General features: G+C 39.4%; 2 protein-coding genes and 1 pseudogene across 12 annotated transcripts in view; 2 read left to right on the top strand and 1 right to left on the bottom strand.

Annotated features, from left to right (window-relative positions):
* The window catches only part of CHP1 (calcineurin like EF-hand protein 1), a 67171-nt gene extending 61837 nt beyond the window's left edge, over positions 1-5334 (bottom strand). The window contains exon 1 of one of the 2 annotated variants that reach the window (XM_077127510.1): positions 5029-5334. In XM_077127510.1, the coding sequence (XP_076983625.1) occupies positions 5029-5095 (67 nt within the window). In that variant the 5' untranslated portion in view covers positions 5096-5334. The remainder of the gene's footprint in view (positions 1-5028) is intronic. The other variant, XM_077127509.1, reaches the window with a different exon arrangement.
* Positions 5292-17687, top strand: part of EXD1 (exonuclease 3'-5' domain containing 1) — a 149525-nt gene continuing 137129 nt past the window's right edge. For 2 of the 10 annotated variants that reach the window (XM_077127495.1, XM_077127490.1), the window contains exons 1-3: positions 5295-6019; positions 8168-8417; positions 11879-11947. In XM_077127495.1, coding sequence (XP_076983610.1) covers positions 8285-8417; positions 11879-11947 — 202 coding nt within the window. In that variant the 5' untranslated portion in view covers positions 5295-6019; positions 8168-8284. Of the gene's footprint in view, positions 6020-8167; positions 8418-11878; positions 11948-17687 lie in introns of those variants that run through there. The other 8 variants (XM_077127491.1, XM_077127493.1, XM_077127497.1 and 5 more) reach the window with 8 other exon arrangements.
* LOC143656498 (protein PHTF1 pseudogene) lies at positions 12934-17679 on the top strand (annotated as a pseudogene).

The following is a 17687-nucleotide window of genomic DNA, read 5'->3' as shown; positions in this document are numbered from 1 at the left end:
TCACTATTCTCAGGAGATGGCTGCAGAAGTATATAGTGGTGAAGAGTCACAATATCTGTGACTTTCAAGTATTTCATCAAAACAGATATATAAATAGTTAATGCAAATACAGTAGAATGTTAACTGATGAATTAAGGTGGAAGGTATATGGGTGTACATAAACTATTCTTTAACTTTTCTGCATATTTGATGTTTTTTGGTCATAAAATGTTGGGGAGGAAAATCTACACTCTTGAACCTGATAAATCCAGATCACGGTAAATCTGCCTTTTCATTAGAACCTAAATCATCTGTTCTGTCTCTTTCATAAGAACGTTTGCTTCTTGTAGTGCACTAATCACTATTTTGTACTATAACATTTTGTCTTTTTTTCCCTCCCTTTAAAAGGAGCAAACTTAGCTTATATCTTTACATCTGCTGCTGGGGTCAATTATCTTCTAAGTGAGTAAACCTCCAAAATACTCGACGTTCTGACCACCTTCCCCTGCCAAAGGAAAAAAAAAATGCCCAAAGATTCTCACTCCCTTAGAGCCCTGTTCTGTAATATGACAAGTGGTTGTTTCTTACCCCTTGCCGGCAATGAATGAGGATAAAATTTAGGGCTAAAACTAGAAAAGTACAGAGCTTTATAAATCATTTAACCAGAAACCAGCTAAAGGTGTTAGGTTAAACTGTGTATTTGCATTTTGATAGAGACAGACCTCAGCAGTATAATCCAGGCACCATGGCAGATGAGGGCCAGGGCGAGGGTCTTATATTTTGAAGCAGTATCAGCCTGAAGTTGAACTTTTTATATTTTAGCCCAGGGAATTGCTCTCAAGAAATTGCCTATATCCGGCCTGTGCTCTCTGTTGAACCACAGAGAAACCAACAGAAGTTCTATCATCACTATGCCTTTTCAAACAAACCTCACCAGCCTGTACAACTTACTTTCCAAACTTGTTCAACTTCCTCCCATACCACATGACACACGCCAGAAGGTAGAAACTAAAAATAAATTCATCTGCATTCATTGCTAGTCAATTGGCATGAATCATTTCTCATAGATCAAGTGGCTAGTTAAGAAAATAAAGGTGTATATGTACCAAATGCCACTGAATTTTTTTTACCTTAAAACAATTAATTTTGTTATGTGAATTTCAGCTCAATTTAAAATAAATAAATAAAATAGGGGAGGGGGTTGTTTAAGTTAATGCACATCCTGAATATTGCTACAGTTAAGTTAGCTGATGGTAGAGATTTCAGAAATTCTGAAGGCATTTGAGACTTATCCCCTAATTACATTTTTTATTCAAATGAGCTTTAATTTGTGGAAATGTAGGAATATAAAAGAAGTTAGCAGAACAAAGAAAATGTAGCACATGTTTTATGCCAACACGAATTGTCTCTTAAACAGTCTGAAACATCAGGATTGCTACTCCTTTAAAAGTTTATTTTCTTGAAATAACTCAAATACAGGAAAAGTATTAAAATGCAGTCATCCTCCCCCATAGATAGTTATTTATAACTGGCACATACAGATAGCATTTGCCCAGTAAAACGATTGCCATGTATAGTCCAAAATAATGACAGCTAACACTTACATGGAACTTATTACATAACAGACACTATTCTAAGCAGTTTACATAATTTATATAATTTAATCCTCATAACAACCCTTAAAGTCAATACTATAATAACTTCCATTTTACAGATGATGAAACTGAGGTTCACGGGCAATTCTTACTTTTCCAGACACTTACTGTTTCAATTTCAATTACTGGCTAAACTATTGATATATGAATTCTAACCAATTTAGACTTATGAAAAATATGTTTAAATATAAATTCTGATGCAAAGCTTTCATATTGAATATAAAATCAGTTTTCCTCAATTATGCTACATTTTCTTAGTGGCAAAGGGAGTAGTGAAATGTCTTATACTTGTTCTTAAAGTGTCCTTGATTGATGGTTCCCGGTATCTTCTTTTTTTTTTCACAATCACCAGTCACATTGTGAAAGCTATATCATTATGCAATCATCTTCAAGAAACATGTCTACTGGAACACAGCTCTACATTTTCAGGCAGTTTCCTCCAGCCTCTCCATTACATCTTAACTAAAAAGGTGATATTTATATAATGCGTAAGAATAACCTCCAGGATAACCTCGACTCTGGAATCTCTCAGCCACTGACACTTTATTCTGTCTCTTCTTGCTCTTCCCCCTTTCAGTCGAGAAGGTTTACTCATTTCCTTGATGCCGAGTCCCAGCTCATTCTAGGATTTCTCTTCCCACGTTGCCAGGAAGGTCCACACCCCTGGGAGTCATGTCCCATGTAGACAGGGGGAGGGCAGTGAGTTTGCTTGTTGCACTGGCTGAGAGAGAGAGGCCACATCTGAGCAACAAAACAGGTTCTCTTGGGGGTGACTCTTAGGCCTAATTTTAAGTAGGCTTAGCCTATCCTTTGCAGGGTTAAGTTTGATATGAACAAACCCCAAGATTAGGGGCTTAACCTATTGCTTTGTTTGTTCCCACTGCTTGTGAGAATATCAAGATTTCTTCACTTGGGGAAGTTGAATTTTTCCCCTCTCTTACCATTCCTCCATGGGGACTTTGCAAATACTTTTTTATTCATTATTCAAATAACTCTGGGATTTATCGGGACATTATCCTGGACAAACCTACAAATCTCATGCCCTACTCAAGGTTCCATGTACTATGGTGTTCCCCATATCTTCTTAATGGCATAAGAAGCAGAGGAAATCAGGACAAATTCCACCTCTCTACCCTACCCCCTAGGTATTTGCTCTTCTAAAGCTTTCACATTATACAAAAATTGCTTTAAAAAAACAACTCACTGGGCAGGCCACAGTGGCTCAGCAGGCAAGAATGCTTGCCTGCGATGCCAGAGGACCCGGGTTCAATTCCCGGTGCCTGCCCAAGTTAAAAAACAAACAAACAAACAAACAACTCCCTGATAGGCACTACTAACTGGACAAACTGATGGCTCAACTACAAGGGCCAAAGAATGATTTTTAACAGTGTAAAGGGGACAGCTCCTGGAAGCTACCCAAAAATACCTTAGGTTAATTTACCCAAATCTGATCCACTCATCCACGCATCAAGGCCCAATTCCTGTCCACAAGGCCAGCCCCTAGGGATTTTCTCTTCCCTGAGTTTTGAAAGTGGACACCAAACAACTTCACATAATCTTATATAGCCATGCTCATCATTTTCCTGGGCTCATCTCTACAACCAGGTTGTGGGCATCTTTTGCCATCATCTATTCTGTGTACCTAGCATAGTACTGAGTCCAGAGGCTGCAAAAAATCAATAAATACCTGACTAGGTTTTCCGGCTCAATACATAATTTGCACTAGTTGGGCTTGAGAATCTCCCTCATGCGTTCATCATTCTTTGGTAACTGGGAAAACAGCCCTTCCACAAAGTACAAGTTACATGGGTAAAATAATTGTGAATCCTATAGCAATCCAGACCCTTTCATTTGGTCAAATGGAAATGAGTCAGAATTGTATTCATTCATTCTGAGGCAAGAAGAGCTCCCATCAACCTCACTATGGTTTATACTTCCACATTATGTGACTCTTTACTTTAAGCATGAATATTTTAATTCTAGAGTCACTGTAGACCTAAAAAAGTTTAATTTATAAGAGCGGCCAAAGGTCATGGCCACAAAGTATATTAAAATGCTTGCTGAATCCGATCTGCCTAAATTTCTACTCCTAAAGTCAGTCATAAAATGAACATAGGGTCAAGTGGCCAAACAAATACTGCAAATTATAAACAGCTAACTGCCTATTATTTATCCAAAATTGTGAAAAGTGGTAGGTGATGAGCTTGTCATCAGTAAAGTTCTTTTAAAAAGAGGCTAAACTTCTTTTTAGCCTCTTTTGACAAAGTGTGGGGTAGCTAACATCCATTCCAATTTGAAGATTTCGGAAAGCTGAACTTGTCAGAAAGCACAGGATAACATTTAATGAATCCCTGGCCACCAGTGTCTGAGTAACAAAGAAGTCTCCCCTGCATCCCCTAGCACTATCTGCATATGGGCCACTGAGTTACAGGTCACCCCATTATTAAAACAGGGATCAAGAGACAGCGCTCAGATGCCTCCATAATTCGTAATTCATTTAAAATTCAAGAGTTCCTGAAAAAACACTGTATGCATTATCAAGGGCTTTCAAATTGTACGATGGTGTTTGACAGAGATTCTTAATTCCCAAAGTCTTGTTGCCCCTTTTTTCAGGCTAATGAGAAAGAGACCGGACGGTAAAAAATTAGCTTCCAGTACTTAGCTCCCAAGACAAACTGACACAGATTTTTGGAACACACCCAATATCAATAGCAATTGCATAAAATAAACCCGCAGAATAGAAATCAATATTTCTGAAACTGGGACAGCAACCACCCTCAGTGTAAATAAAAAACTGGTGGTCACAGCATCCGCGCTTTTTCTCCAAAAGTTCTGATTGAAAGAAGTCTTCTGCTCTCAGAACCCTGACACTTGAAAGGTCTCCCGTCATCATGCTATGTCTTTCAAACTCCATTACTCTACGGAAGAACCTGCTTGTGATTTCCCACCGTTGTCAGTGGTTTTAGATCCCTGCTCAGAAACGTCACAAGAATGGATTATATCTTCTATAGGATCCATCTAGAGTTCCTGAATGTGCTTCTCAGGATTTACCTCCTGTTTGGGATCCCTCTTAATAAGGAAGGCTGGTGTGAAGACGGATAAAAAGGAAAGACGTTCTGGGGCTCTCATGGGCGTTCGTGGGGAGAAAAGAAGGGTGTCTGTGCTCTAGGGCAATCGATTAGATTTCCCCTATGAGGGGAAGGACAGTTCTTCAAGAGCCAGAGCCCCATAGGGGAGTTGCAGCTGAAGGACAGATCCTCCAGCCCTCCGAGTCTCCGGTGTTCCAGTCTTGGAGGCCGCCCCAGACCCCCGTAATCTCACCGGCACCCCAGCTTAGAGACCGCCACCCTCGGTCCGGATCTCAGCCGGTTCCCAACCCCCGAACCGAACTCACAGCCGGTCTCCTTCTTGATCTCTTCAAGCTCTTCGTCCCGCAGTAACGTAGAGGCCCGAGACCCCATCCCGGAGCCGGGAGCTCCGACAGGAGCTGCGGCGCCTGAAGCGACGGTGACTGGAGGGAACGCAGGAAGGGAAGAAGAGCTAGATAGGGGTCAAAAAGGGAGAGGGCAGTGTTTCTATTGCGGACCCGGAGGAAATCCAGGGGTGGCGCGCGGGGGAGGGCGACCCTGGGACGAGCCAATCAGGAGCTAGGCTGAGTGCTTCGTACGAGCCGACGTGTATGCTCGCAGCCCCAACCCCGAATGAATCAGCCCGGCGCCGGCCTAGGTCCGGTTGAGGTCGGTCCCCGCCCCCGGAACCGCAGCTGCCACCGGCCTTAAAGGGGCAACGCCACCTGTCGCTAGCGACCTCAATTAAAAAGGCAACGCCATAGACCCTCCGTTTTGCGACAGACTAACCGGCAGCAAGGAGAGTAGCCCAGCCCCTTTCTTACGGGACTCTAACACTAGGACTCCCACCCATTATGTGATGGGGATTGCGGAGAAAGACATGAAAAGTAGGAAAAACCCGTAGGGGAATCCTAGGGTGTGTCTCCTGGGAACTGCATGCCGGGAGTTGCGCCTCTGCATTTTCCCTCTCTCCTCCCGGCGGTAGGGGGCGCTCGAGGACCTGTCTCGGGACTGGACGCCCATTGGCTCCGCGGAAACAGTCGTGTCTGGACGCCAAGCCCTGAGGGCTGCGCGCTGCGGTTTAAGTGTACATCCAGGCCAGTTGCCTTCAGGAAGATCATTTGGTAACTGTCACAGGCTGGCTTGGAGCTGCCGAGATTTCTTCCTTAACAACAGTTCCTCTTTTTTTTTTTTTTTTCTTCTCTCTTTCAGTTCTAAACTAAGCTGGAGCGACTCACCGTTTGACTGAAATTAGGGTCGGATTTCTCAAACTTCCATCGAGGGGGAAAAACCCTAGCGGCGGTGGAGATTCCTAGCGTATGGCCCGCCATTTATTTGAAGTTTCTTATTTTGTTTTAAAAACGAAGAGCTTTGCTTTCTTTTTTTTATGACGTATTCTTTGTCTTAACGAAAAAGTTTGAAATCATTGCTTAAATTAGTACACCGCAGGTGAAGCACATTTTTCTGTCTTCAACTGCCTGCCAGCCCCGTCCCAACGCTTTCAGTGTTACTTTGTTCAGAATCCATTTGAGATGTGAAAGAACCAAATTCTGACCACTGCTCCTTTAGTACCTAAATATACTGAGAACTCAGTATCTTAGCAAGCTGCCCCAAATTTATTCTAAGTAAATGGGTTTTAAACTTTTCCTACGGCTTTCGCAGCTTAGCCTGAGACTCCTCCCTCCCTTCTCCCCGCACGTGTTCCCTGAAGGCCAGGGTTGGATTGATCCACTCTTGGCACTTGCCTGGCCTGGCGATGTATGTCTTCATATACAGAGTGGCATTTTGAATATGTTCCTATAGAAGCCACAAGAGATTCTTTTTAGGTTGTGAATAGGAATATGGTAGAAAAATCTTGATGTCCGCGGCATGAATGTACCTTTTCTGAGTTTGCCCTGAAGCCTGCTCTTGATCGTGACCTTACCTTTCTCTTCCTGACCTTAACTTTTGCAACTGTCTTCGTTCAAAGCTTTCTTTGACTTTTTTTCTTTCTAGTTGATTTTAACTCTTCTTTAATTTCCTTATTTTCCAAGCATTTTGCAAACCTTTCTTAGGTATATCTTGGAAGTATAAATTAACTTTTCCTATTAATTTTTGTCCCTTCTTATTTCTTAAAAATTTCTCTTCTGCCTGTTGGATTGACAGAAATGAAGAATGATTTTCTCAGATCCACTAGTAACTTGTTTTATTCTTTCTAATACACAGTCTACACACATACCGTTCACTAGAGAGGCCTGTTTTTAGTTTAGAGTTCATTACCTTCTTGATGCACGTCTTTGGGCAAGTATTCTAAATCTCTAAGCTTATGTTTCCTCATCTGTACATTAGATAATGGTGGTTGTCAGGATCAAGTAAAATAATATTTGTAAAAGCACTTGATAGACCTTAAAATATACGAAAATATAGGTTATCTGGCCAAAAAAAATGCTATGTAAGTTCTCACCTTCTTCCTTGTTGAATTAGGCCCTAGTTATTTCATCAGTATTCTGTAATTAAATTGCCACATTTACTGGTTGACTTTTCCTAGTGTGGCAAAGGCAAACAGCTTTTAAATGTAAATCATTATAGAAAAGCATTTATGGGGTTCTAAATACTAGGACATCCAAATAACAGGATTGTTCTAAAAGATCGTTTTTAGGGTGGGCCATGGTGGCTTAATAGGCAGGAATGCTTGCCTGTGATGCCAGAGGCCCCGGGTTTGATTCCCGGTACCTGCTCATGTGAAAAAAATGGAAAAAAAAAAAAAAAGGTTTAAAAGATCGTTTTTAGAAAAAAAGATCCGTCTTTTAAATTATGGCTTTACCTTAAAGAATGTAAATTTATCTATTACAAATGATAGTTAATTCTAGGAGGTAGAGTTCTTTGTACATTTCTGCATTGTTATAATTCTTTATGATAAGCATACATCATTTTTACAAAACTGTCAAATTAATGCATGTGGCAGTTTTATCTGTTGGGCTGCTCATGACTGGTTGGTGATACTGCAGCAGCCCAGTCCCTGAGATGTGGCCACAGTGGAGTAAAATGACCTTTGCAATGACATCATGGTAGCCCGACTGGTAATGCATAAGTTATGATAGTTCTCAGTCACTTGGGGTTTGGTTGGTAGCAATATCAAACTCTGGAAATGTTATTGGTCCATAAGAGGTTAGGACCTAGCATTGAGTAAACAGTTTATTGCATCGTGTGCCAGCAAACATTTTGCTAATGTTAGTTTTTTTCATTTGTTCTTTTGGTTTGGGTTAACAAAATATATATATGCCTTAATGTTCTGCGCCTTCCATCTAGCTAAAGAAGGAAAGATGGTATTATCCCCATTTTATAGACAAGACAAGCCTGCCTTACCATTTTCAGTTGCCAGTGTATTGATTGGCATTGGTGCTTGCAATGATCCCTTTTTTCATTATTATTCTAAAAAAGATTAACAAAACTGAATTACACTCATGTTTTTCTTGTCCCTTACAGGTATGGGGAAAGGGAAAATAACTATATCCTCCGAAAATCTTTAAAATCATAGATTTCTTTAATTTTCAAGTGTTTGGAAGAAAATTATTTGAAGACTACTTTTTGGAATCAAATAGTATGGATCCCAGCAGTGACTACCATTTCCTCAGTCAGATTTTGTGGAGAAGGGTGAAACTCACGTTAGTTTGTGGCATCTTTGAAGGCGTTCTCCAGCACGTGGACCCTAACAAGATCGTTGTCCTGAAGAAAGGTCTCATTCTATTTCTCATAATCTATTTTCCGGCTCCCCCCCCCCCCAGTTTTCTTTTAAGAGATTAACGAGACTGCGGTTGGATGATGACTTTGGGCTCCATGAACAACTAGAAGGGAAGCATTATTTATCTTTTAGGGAAAGGGTGGGAGGAAGGTTAGAATCCTGTTTTCCCTAATAGACCAACATGGTATGTATGATGGTTTGTGACCACTTTTATACTTTTAACAACATAAAAGGGGAAATGTTCCATATTTGAAATTTTTATTCAGTTAGAATATTGACTTGCAGGGTGGGTGTTTTCCTGGCATGGTGAAAAGTTCACAATTGAAACATGTTAAATGGCATTTGAGAGATTAGTTTTATTGTCAAACTGTATTAGGAGTTAAAAAGACTTTTGTGGGCTAGGTTAGGACTGTAACAGCTTTTGCAACATAAATTAAGTTAATCATTTATTGATTGCTTTATGTCTCCGGCACTGGGCTAGGTACCAGGAATTCAGTGATAACATGGTCCTTGTCCTCAGAAAAATGTAGTAAGGAGACTGATAAGAGGGTAGAGAAGTATAATCTAGTGTGATATCCTCCCTGATAGAAGGACACGCAAGGTGCTCTGAAAAAACAAAGATACAGTTAATTTAGGACTGGTAGTGCTTGGGTTAGGGCTTTATGGAAGCTTTCCTAAAGGAGGAATTAATGACAAACATGCATCTGGGTGAGTAAGAGTTAACTGGATGGGAAAAGAGGGGAAGGTTGTTTAAAACTATTGGTTCTCAAGCTATCTGTGCATCAGAATCACCTGGAAGATTTGTTAAAACACCTTGCTGGACCCTACTCCCAGAGTAGGTTTGGAATGAGACCCAATAATTTGCATTTCTTACAAGTTCCCAGGTGATGCTGTGCTCAGGACCACACTTTGAGGACCATTGATTTAAGCAGAAGCAGCAGCATGTACAGAGTACACGAAAACATGTTGTACCCAGAAAGCCTTAAGTAAATTCAATATGAGTGTATTGTGAGAGAAAAAGCTAGAGAAGTAAGCATGGACAGACTCGAAGGACCTAATATCATAGTATTTGGACTCTATTCTGGAAGCAATGAGGAACAATCTGAAAGATTTTTAAATGGGAGTCATAGTAATTTTCAGTTAGTTGCCTAAAAGTTTTAGTGCTGTGTCAGTTAGCAACTATGCTCAGCTGGAAACAGAGACCTGCCTACAGTGTCTTAAACAATTTAAGAGTTTATTCTCTCATATAAAAGAAGGCAGGAAGCACATGGCTACTGAGACTCTTGCCAAAGTCTTTGAGAATCAGTTTTCTTCATCTTTCTGCTCCACCATCCTTAGCACATGGCTTCAAAACTCGAGGTCATATGATAGCTGGTAGAGTTATAGACAGGAAGAAGAGGAAAGGAAGGGGACAAAAGCATGTTCCTCCCAGCTGAGTCAGTCACTTAAGAGATGTTCTGACTACTGCTAACTGCAAGGAAGACTGGGCACTTGGCCAGCCTGAATAAATGGCATTGAGTGTGCAACAATCAGTAAGTGCCACATGATTATTCCACTAAATATTCAGTTCAGACAAAATATTCTGTTGTATTTCTCTTTAGTTTTTAGTTATACAAATTTTATATAGTTGACGTAAATTGTGTATATCATATATAGATATTTTTTAGTTAGAACTATAGCACACATTTTCTCATGTTATTTAAAACTTTAGTAGGTAAAAATTAAGCATTAACTCCCCATTTACTGCCCCTGCCCCATCCCCACTCCTTGCCCTGTATCCTTATCTTTCCTTAATTTTTTCTAGTTATATAGGTAAAAAATGATACATCATTTTGATGTGTTTAAAAAATATTCCTAAAGATGTTGAACATCTTTTTTTATATTAGCTTACTAATTCTGTGACTTATTTGGACAAAGTGGGAGTAACATCATTATGACAGCAGTGTGAGGACAAGAGTAAAGTAGAGAATAACTAGAGGCAGGAGGAATAGACAGGGAACTATTCAGACAATAAAGTGAAGCAATCAAGGGAAAATGATGAGGATCTGAACTAAGGCATGGCAAGTAATGAAGAAGAGAAAACAGATTCTAGTAATATTTATGAAATGGGATAAATAACCTAGTAGTAAATTACATGATAAGTAAAGAACAAAAGAAAATGACTCTTACATTTATGACTAAGTAGATTAGTTGCATAATACTGCCATTAACTGATAGAAGTGGGAAGAGGAGCAGGTTTGTTGGTTGGTGGAAGAGGATAATTTCAGTTTTGAAAATTTTAGAGTGTTTGTCTATGTCAGTTGAAAATGTGAGTGGAGCTCAAAGAAACAATCCCAGTTGAAAAGTAATGGGTATCAGCACAAAAAAGGAAATGAATGTGATCATTCAAGAAGAAGGGAAAAGTAGATAAGATATAACCCTGGGGAACAGCAATCTGTAAGGGGCAGACAGTGGTAAAAACAGCTAAGACCAGAAAGAGCACATCAGGTTAGTATAACAGTGGTTACGAAAATGGGCATTAAAAGAAGTGGATCTTGAGCAAATTATCTAATCATTCTGAGCCTGAGATTCTTCCATTAAATGGGAATAATAAAATGCCTATCTCATTAGGTTACTGGAGAATATGTAAGGAAATAATTAGCACAATGTCTAGCATGGAGTAGGTGTACAACATAGTAGGTAGCTCTGGGTAATTAATAGGAAAAGAATTAAACAGGAAATGCCATGTAAACCAAAGAAGGAAGGAAAGAACAATGTTGTCAAAGTTTGCATGGGAGTTGGATAAAATAAGACTGCAAAATGTTTTTGTTTTTGTTTTGCATTTGACAGTCAGTTGGTAGCCTTTAATATCAGTAGGTAAATTTTCAATAGAATAGTAAGGGTGGAACTCAAATTGTTTTGGATTGATGAATGGTGCCGTGACAGTTGTGATAGACGGCTGCTATCAGTACATCCATTTAGAAAAATTACAGTAAGTTGGACATGTTGTCTAAACTTCTTCTAATTCCCTTACATTCTCACAGAAAACTGTGTATTTGGTCCAGGAATTGGATTGTTGTCCCTAATAATTAATATTTTCTAACAAAACAAGGTATGGGCTAAAAAAATGGTTACCTGCCATAATTTTTTTTCTGTAATTACATGCACCCCAAAATAAGTAAAAACAGAAAAAAAAAAAGGTAATCATCAGGCTTTAGAATATTCTTGGGAAAAGTTTAAATTCAGTGTACTGCTGCCTGCTTAGTTTCTCTTGGGCCATTCTGTGGTTTCCTCTGTTCTTTTATATCATTTGTTTCAAGTCTGTACTTTGTAATTTATTATTGACTCTTCATTCCTTCATTATTGGGGAAATAATTTAAGGATTTTATAAAGCTCAGAAATGAGCATCATATTTTATTATGGTTTTAGGGAAATGTTATTTTTTTATTAATCGAAGGAATACTTTTCTATCACAGTGAAGAATGTAGAGACTGGCCGAAGTGTCCCAGGAGTGAAGATGTTTTTTGGGCATGAGATTGTAAATGGTGAGAACGTCATGTTCCCTGAATGCTACTGTTAGCTTTGCAATAGTAGTAAGCTACCTTCTCTGTCTCATCCAAGATTTGAAATAAAACGAGATGTTAGCTTGCCTTTAGTGTTGCATTTATCAGCTCTTAAAGTTGGTATTTGAGAATTAACCCTCCTTTTACTGTTTTAATGGATACACTATGGGCATAATATTTGTACAGAATTCTGATCATTTCTGTTTTACAATGTGAGGTCTGCTGGGGCTCATTAGGAAAGTCTCTGCCAGTACACAGTTAGACATTTGATTAGGAATGGTTTGTTTGTGCTTGGCAAGCAAGTTTAACACTACAGGTTCTCAATCCATTTACAGTTTCTTATCTGAAACCTTGAAGCCACATTTTCAGAATCCAGAAGTATTGTGGATTTTTAGAAAATGTAACAGGATATATACTGTTCATATTGCACAGCAACTCAAGAGGGTTTGGGAGGCACTGTGTAGTAAAATACATATTTTTACAGAGAAATGGGTAGATAATCATACTAAGTAGAATAAAATAAAACTATAAATAGCGTGCCAGAGCAAGTTTTACCACCAAAAGAGTTACAAAATTATTTTTACTTTCAGAACTTTTTGGATTTTGTACTTGCAGAAAAGGGAATGTGTACAGCCATCCTCATTGGTGATAGGAATCCCATGAAAGGTTTACTAGGAGTCTACAGAAGCATTTTAAACAGGGAAAGAAACAATCCTGTTTTTCTTTGTTTCTACCGTCTTAAGCCATAACAAGGCTAGGTCTAATTGTTTGCCTAGAAGAGTAGATATAGAAGCTTATCTGATGAGTGTTTGTTTCAGGCAAGCCAAATAGGATAAAAGAAGTAGTTTGGGAGCAGAACTGATCTTACTTTCAAGAACCCCAAAGCAGGTCATAGGCACTAGCAGCCTAGCCAAGAACCTTCTCACTTTTTAGACCTCTTTCCCTACTTCTTTTTTTTGCTTATTTTTTAGTCAGCCCAGTGGTCAGGCTTTGGAGGGTGCAGTTTCTGTGGCAACAGACTGCCCTCTAGGAGCTGGGCTTGCTCGCTGTCTCAGTGGTAACGGTCCCACCAGCATCTTTGCTTTCCAGGGAAGATGCTGACTGCAGGGTCCTCCACCTCGCCCCCAACCCCGACACTAGGCTGAGGCCACTAAGGAAGGAGGTCCTGGCTAGCGTCTTAGGGGCTGCGGGCACCAGTGAAATCCCACTCCCTGGCTTGAGACACAGATGGCTTCAAACGAGAGAGATGCTGTATCATGGTAAAGAAGATTGGAACATATGATTAATAGATATGGGAAAAGTCCATCGAACATACTCATATTAAGGGCTTCAAAAACAAACCAAAAAAGATGGGTCACATAAAGCCAGGCATGACTGACGTTGACTTAATCAGAGACTCAACATTTGCCAAAGCCAAACCTGAAATTCCATGGACATCTCTAATTCGGAAGGGGCTTGTTTGCGTTGTATTTTTTCCATTGTTCAGCAAATGGTGGATTCAGGTTACCTCTCAAAGAATCTTCGTTTGACTGCTTTTGCTTTGCTTCATGCTAGTTATAGCAATCATATTTTATTTTATGATGTCTATTGTGAATATAAGTGAAGTACCTGGACCCTTGTGCCTTATGCTACTTATGGGAACTGTCTACAGCCGAATTGTGTCTACTTAAATAACAAAACCCTCAGGAAACAGTGGAAATTGGAGAGAAGAAAATTATGAAAAACTGTAAATGGTGATGGGACCTAAGAAAATGGAATAATAACTCCTGTGATAAGTCAGAGGAGTAGAAACTTTGGAATCTATACCCTTTATTGGTGGTTTTTGGGGGACTGTCTTTGGCAACAGGACTAAAAGAGTAAAAGTAATATCTGACAAAGGGACTGAAATTGAAAATGAATCAAGTTGTCTGCATCCTATGATTAAGAAGAGACAATGTCAAATCAGAGGTCAAAAATGGCAAACGAGAGAAAACAAAATTTTCGGTTGGAGAAAAGTGCCATAGGGAGGCTTTTAGGTGTTTGGGTAATGGGATTTCAGATCTGTCAAGTGAGGAAGATGGTGAAGCATGGATGCAGATGATATTATTGTGTAGAAGTGTGGACGGGGCCTCAGGTGACAATGGTTGTGAAATTAAGAACAAAATCAATACTTTCAAAGCATCCAAACTCTCAGGTAAAGAAAAACACTCCAAAGTGGTCTTTTATTGTGTGGGATTCAGATAGTCTGGCTGAATCAGAATTGGAATCAGCAGCCTTCAGCCAGGGCTTCATGCCTGGTGCATCTGGTGCATTGAGCCCCTTGGTGAACCCAGGGCACGCCAAGGCAAACCAAAATTGGAGCCTGGCAAACTGACAGACAGTCGAACTGAAGCATCCCAGGGTCCCATACCATCCAGAAGTCAACCGATCCACTGCCTTTGTGATTGTCGCCCGGCCAGCAAGATGATCCAGATGCCCCATAGGACTGGGGGTGGGAAGCGAGAGGGCCTGGCCTCTGGGGTGCTTGCATGGTGTGGCATGATTGGTGACTCTTGAAACCTCAACATGCAAGAAGAGACACAGAAAGCACCTGCCATGACTGAAAGACTGAACATATGGGACGAACTGCTGAATGGCCCCAAGTGCTGGTTGTCTGTCACCAGTGACAATGAAGGGGTTCATGTAAATACCCTTCACTCAGGGACCAAACATGACCGCAAAGAGGATGTTTTTCAGCAGAATCATTTATTTTGACTTCAGAACTCAAGTCCTGCCTCTAATCGAATTAGTGCAATAATATGGGAGGTGAATGAATGCAGAAAGATGGATATGTCAGTATTGGAAATAAGTGGTATCATCATGAGTAGAGTTAATGCATGTCAGCAGAGTGTAGGGTATCAGATGCTGGAAAGTGTTGTCACCATTGGATTAATATTTTTTCCTTTTTTTATATTGACTTTTCCATGAGGAGAATCTTGAATAACTGAAGTCCATTTCAGCCAAGGAGATCTTGACTCTCTTTTGTGGAACACCACCTGTTACACCTGTCATTATTTTGTTTATAATTAATTTTCCTGAATGATTGTGTCTTACTTTGATGTTTTTTTTTTTATGATGCATGTGGCAGAGAGAACATATAAACGGACATTTCTATTTGCGAAACTTTTCAGCCACATTACTTCTGCCAGGAAAGCAAGGAAATATGAAATACCTCATTTCAGACTTAAAAAGGTGGAGAACATTAAGATATGGTTATCACTGTGTTCCTATCTAAAGAGAAGGGGTCACAATGTTCAGCTGATGTGGTTGTGTTTTTGGTCTTCTTACTAACACTTTCGATTGCTTTCATTTGTTGTGCCCAGGTTCTCCAATGACATAAAACTTTTCTTAATGATGCTTATAACTGGGAGTTTTTGATCTGGGAAACAGCTTTACTGCTTTATCTTAATGCATCTGGCCTCACTGGAGTCTGAAACCAACAAGAAATATAGCAATGTTTCGGTATTGCTTACTTATATCTTATAAGTAACTTATATCTTAAGATGGAAAAAAAGCCAAATAAGAAAGAACAGTTCACTCTAGTAAACAATGTGTAAAAGCTGTTGTTGTTCACCAAGTTGTTGAAAGAGCTGGGTACACCATTTAGACTTTACCGGCTGACAATGAATCCCTGAATCTACAGTATCACACTAGTAGTCATCCTTTCTGCTGTCTCAGGGGTTATTAGTGATCTTCTAGGGTTTAATATTAAGACTATGGAGAATTAAATTATAAGCTGAGTCATGTACCTGGACTTTCTCTCCATGCTGACATCAGTACTTCCCCATTAAATAGGTAACTTCAGAAACGAGTGAGATATCCATCTGCTTTATCAATGCAGAGGTGCCCTCAGCTCTGCCTCATTTAATGAATGATGTTTTCAGGGAAACAAACCCTTTTCTAATGGAGTGTGTGTGCTAAAAGCCTAAATTTTCTTGGTTTTGAAATAATATGAATAGTCGGAAGACTAAAGATTCTCAGTGTGTTATGGTAACACAAGGGCAACTTTCTAAGCCAGGAAATTCATCCTGGGTACTTCAGTGCAGTGATAATATATTTATTTGGAATTAGTCTTTTGGGGAAAAATGGTAGATACCCAAAGTATGAAGCAGTATCCTTTATTGGAAACATGCACATTCAATACTTTTCTATTATAGTGTTTGAAATTGGAGATGCCATTTGTCTGAGAAATCAAATTTAAACTATTTTAGGTTGAATTTAAAAATACTTTACTGGAAAAAAAAAAAAAAGAACCCCAAAGCAGAAAGCCTTCCAAAGAGAAATGAAGATCAGTATAGGAAAAAAGGGGGAGATCTCTTGGAACCAGATAAAGCTGTGCATCTCTTAAACACTGGGGCAGGTATGAGGAAAAGAAAGTAGTGTAAATGAGAAATTACAGCCACCTGAAAGGTTACTTTGTTTGGTGGGAAAACTAGAATTTAGGAGAAGATGAAAATCTCATCTTCCAATGAATGCCAAGCAGAGCTACTTCAGGTTAGACAGGTCCTACTGTGCACCAACTAGCTTTTCTACTGAGTATGTTGCTTTAAATGCACTTTCTTCCTTGAACACCTTTTATGATGGCAGTTGTGGTGGTGAAATCAGTGGGGACTTTTTATTGTGTTTTAGTTATTAGCTTTTGCAGTAGAGCAGAGCTCTGTGCTAGAACAAAGGTAAGCTGTGGATGGGTTTGTAAAGAGAAGCAATACCTCTTTCTAAATTCTTTCCCTGGATTTGGCCTTTGTTCTTAATTTTCAAACTCAAAGAATGGCCCTCCCTTCTTTGCCCTGGCACCCCATAAGCCATAGAGAGGGCTCCCTGAAGAACACCTTAAATAAAAGTTATGAACATAAAGAATAATAATTGGCTAATCAGCATTAATCTCTGCCTCAGACTCAGCACTTCTGGATAAAGCAGGGAATATAGACATTTGAAACAGTGACCCTCTGAAAGACATTTTCCTGAAAAGTACCTAAATATACTTTGTTGAATCTAAAAATGACATTAATTATGAGAAGGTCTATTACTTTTTGTAATTTATGAAAAAAAGTAGCTGCCAGTTAAAATGTCATCCACATTTATTGTACATCACATTCAATTTCAGAGCTGTTTAAAATGTGTACCTTAGCATCAATGAATACACTATTTCCTGACATTCCCTGGGCTCTTAGCTTAAAAATAAATGATGTCAGAATCTCAGGGGAATGATATTTCTCTCATAATTCCTTTCGGGTTTCCAGTTCAGCTCTCATTATGTTTCATGCCACCAAACTATTAATGCTCTAGCTAGTGACAGTGGAAGGGAGAGACCTATGAATGATTTAAGAAGAATGCCCAAGGCAATACATGATCTGAGGGAAGGTGATTAAGATTGGGAAAAAATGGGAAAGAAAAAATATCTCTAGAACCAACCTGAATGAACACAAAGGCTTTCAGAATAGGTCAAGGGGACTCTGAGGGGTTCCTAATCCAGCTGAATGATCAAGGAAGCTGTGTAGGTACACAGTATTTGGAGTCTTAAGTACTTTTGATAGTCTTTTCTGTTCTTATTCTCTATTGATGGCCAAAGAAGGACTCTGTGAATGTCTAGAGGTAGTTTCCAAAATTACTATTTGTGGTATATACTTAAACTGGATGTGCAGGGCAAGGGAGTGGTTAATTGCTTTCAGATTGGAAATTCAGTTGGAAGCCATTTGTTTATTTT

The sequence above is a fragment of the Tamandua tetradactyla genome, chromosome 14, assembly GCF_023851605.1.
Source record: "Tamandua tetradactyla isolate mTamTet1 chromosome 14, mTamTet1.pri, whole genome shotgun sequence".
NCBI lineage: Eukaryota > Metazoa > Chordata > Mammalia > Pilosa > Myrmecophagidae > Tamandua > Tamandua tetradactyla.
The sequence above is the reverse complement of the archived record's forward strand: the minus strand, read 5'-3'. Positions and strand labels throughout refer to the sequence as shown.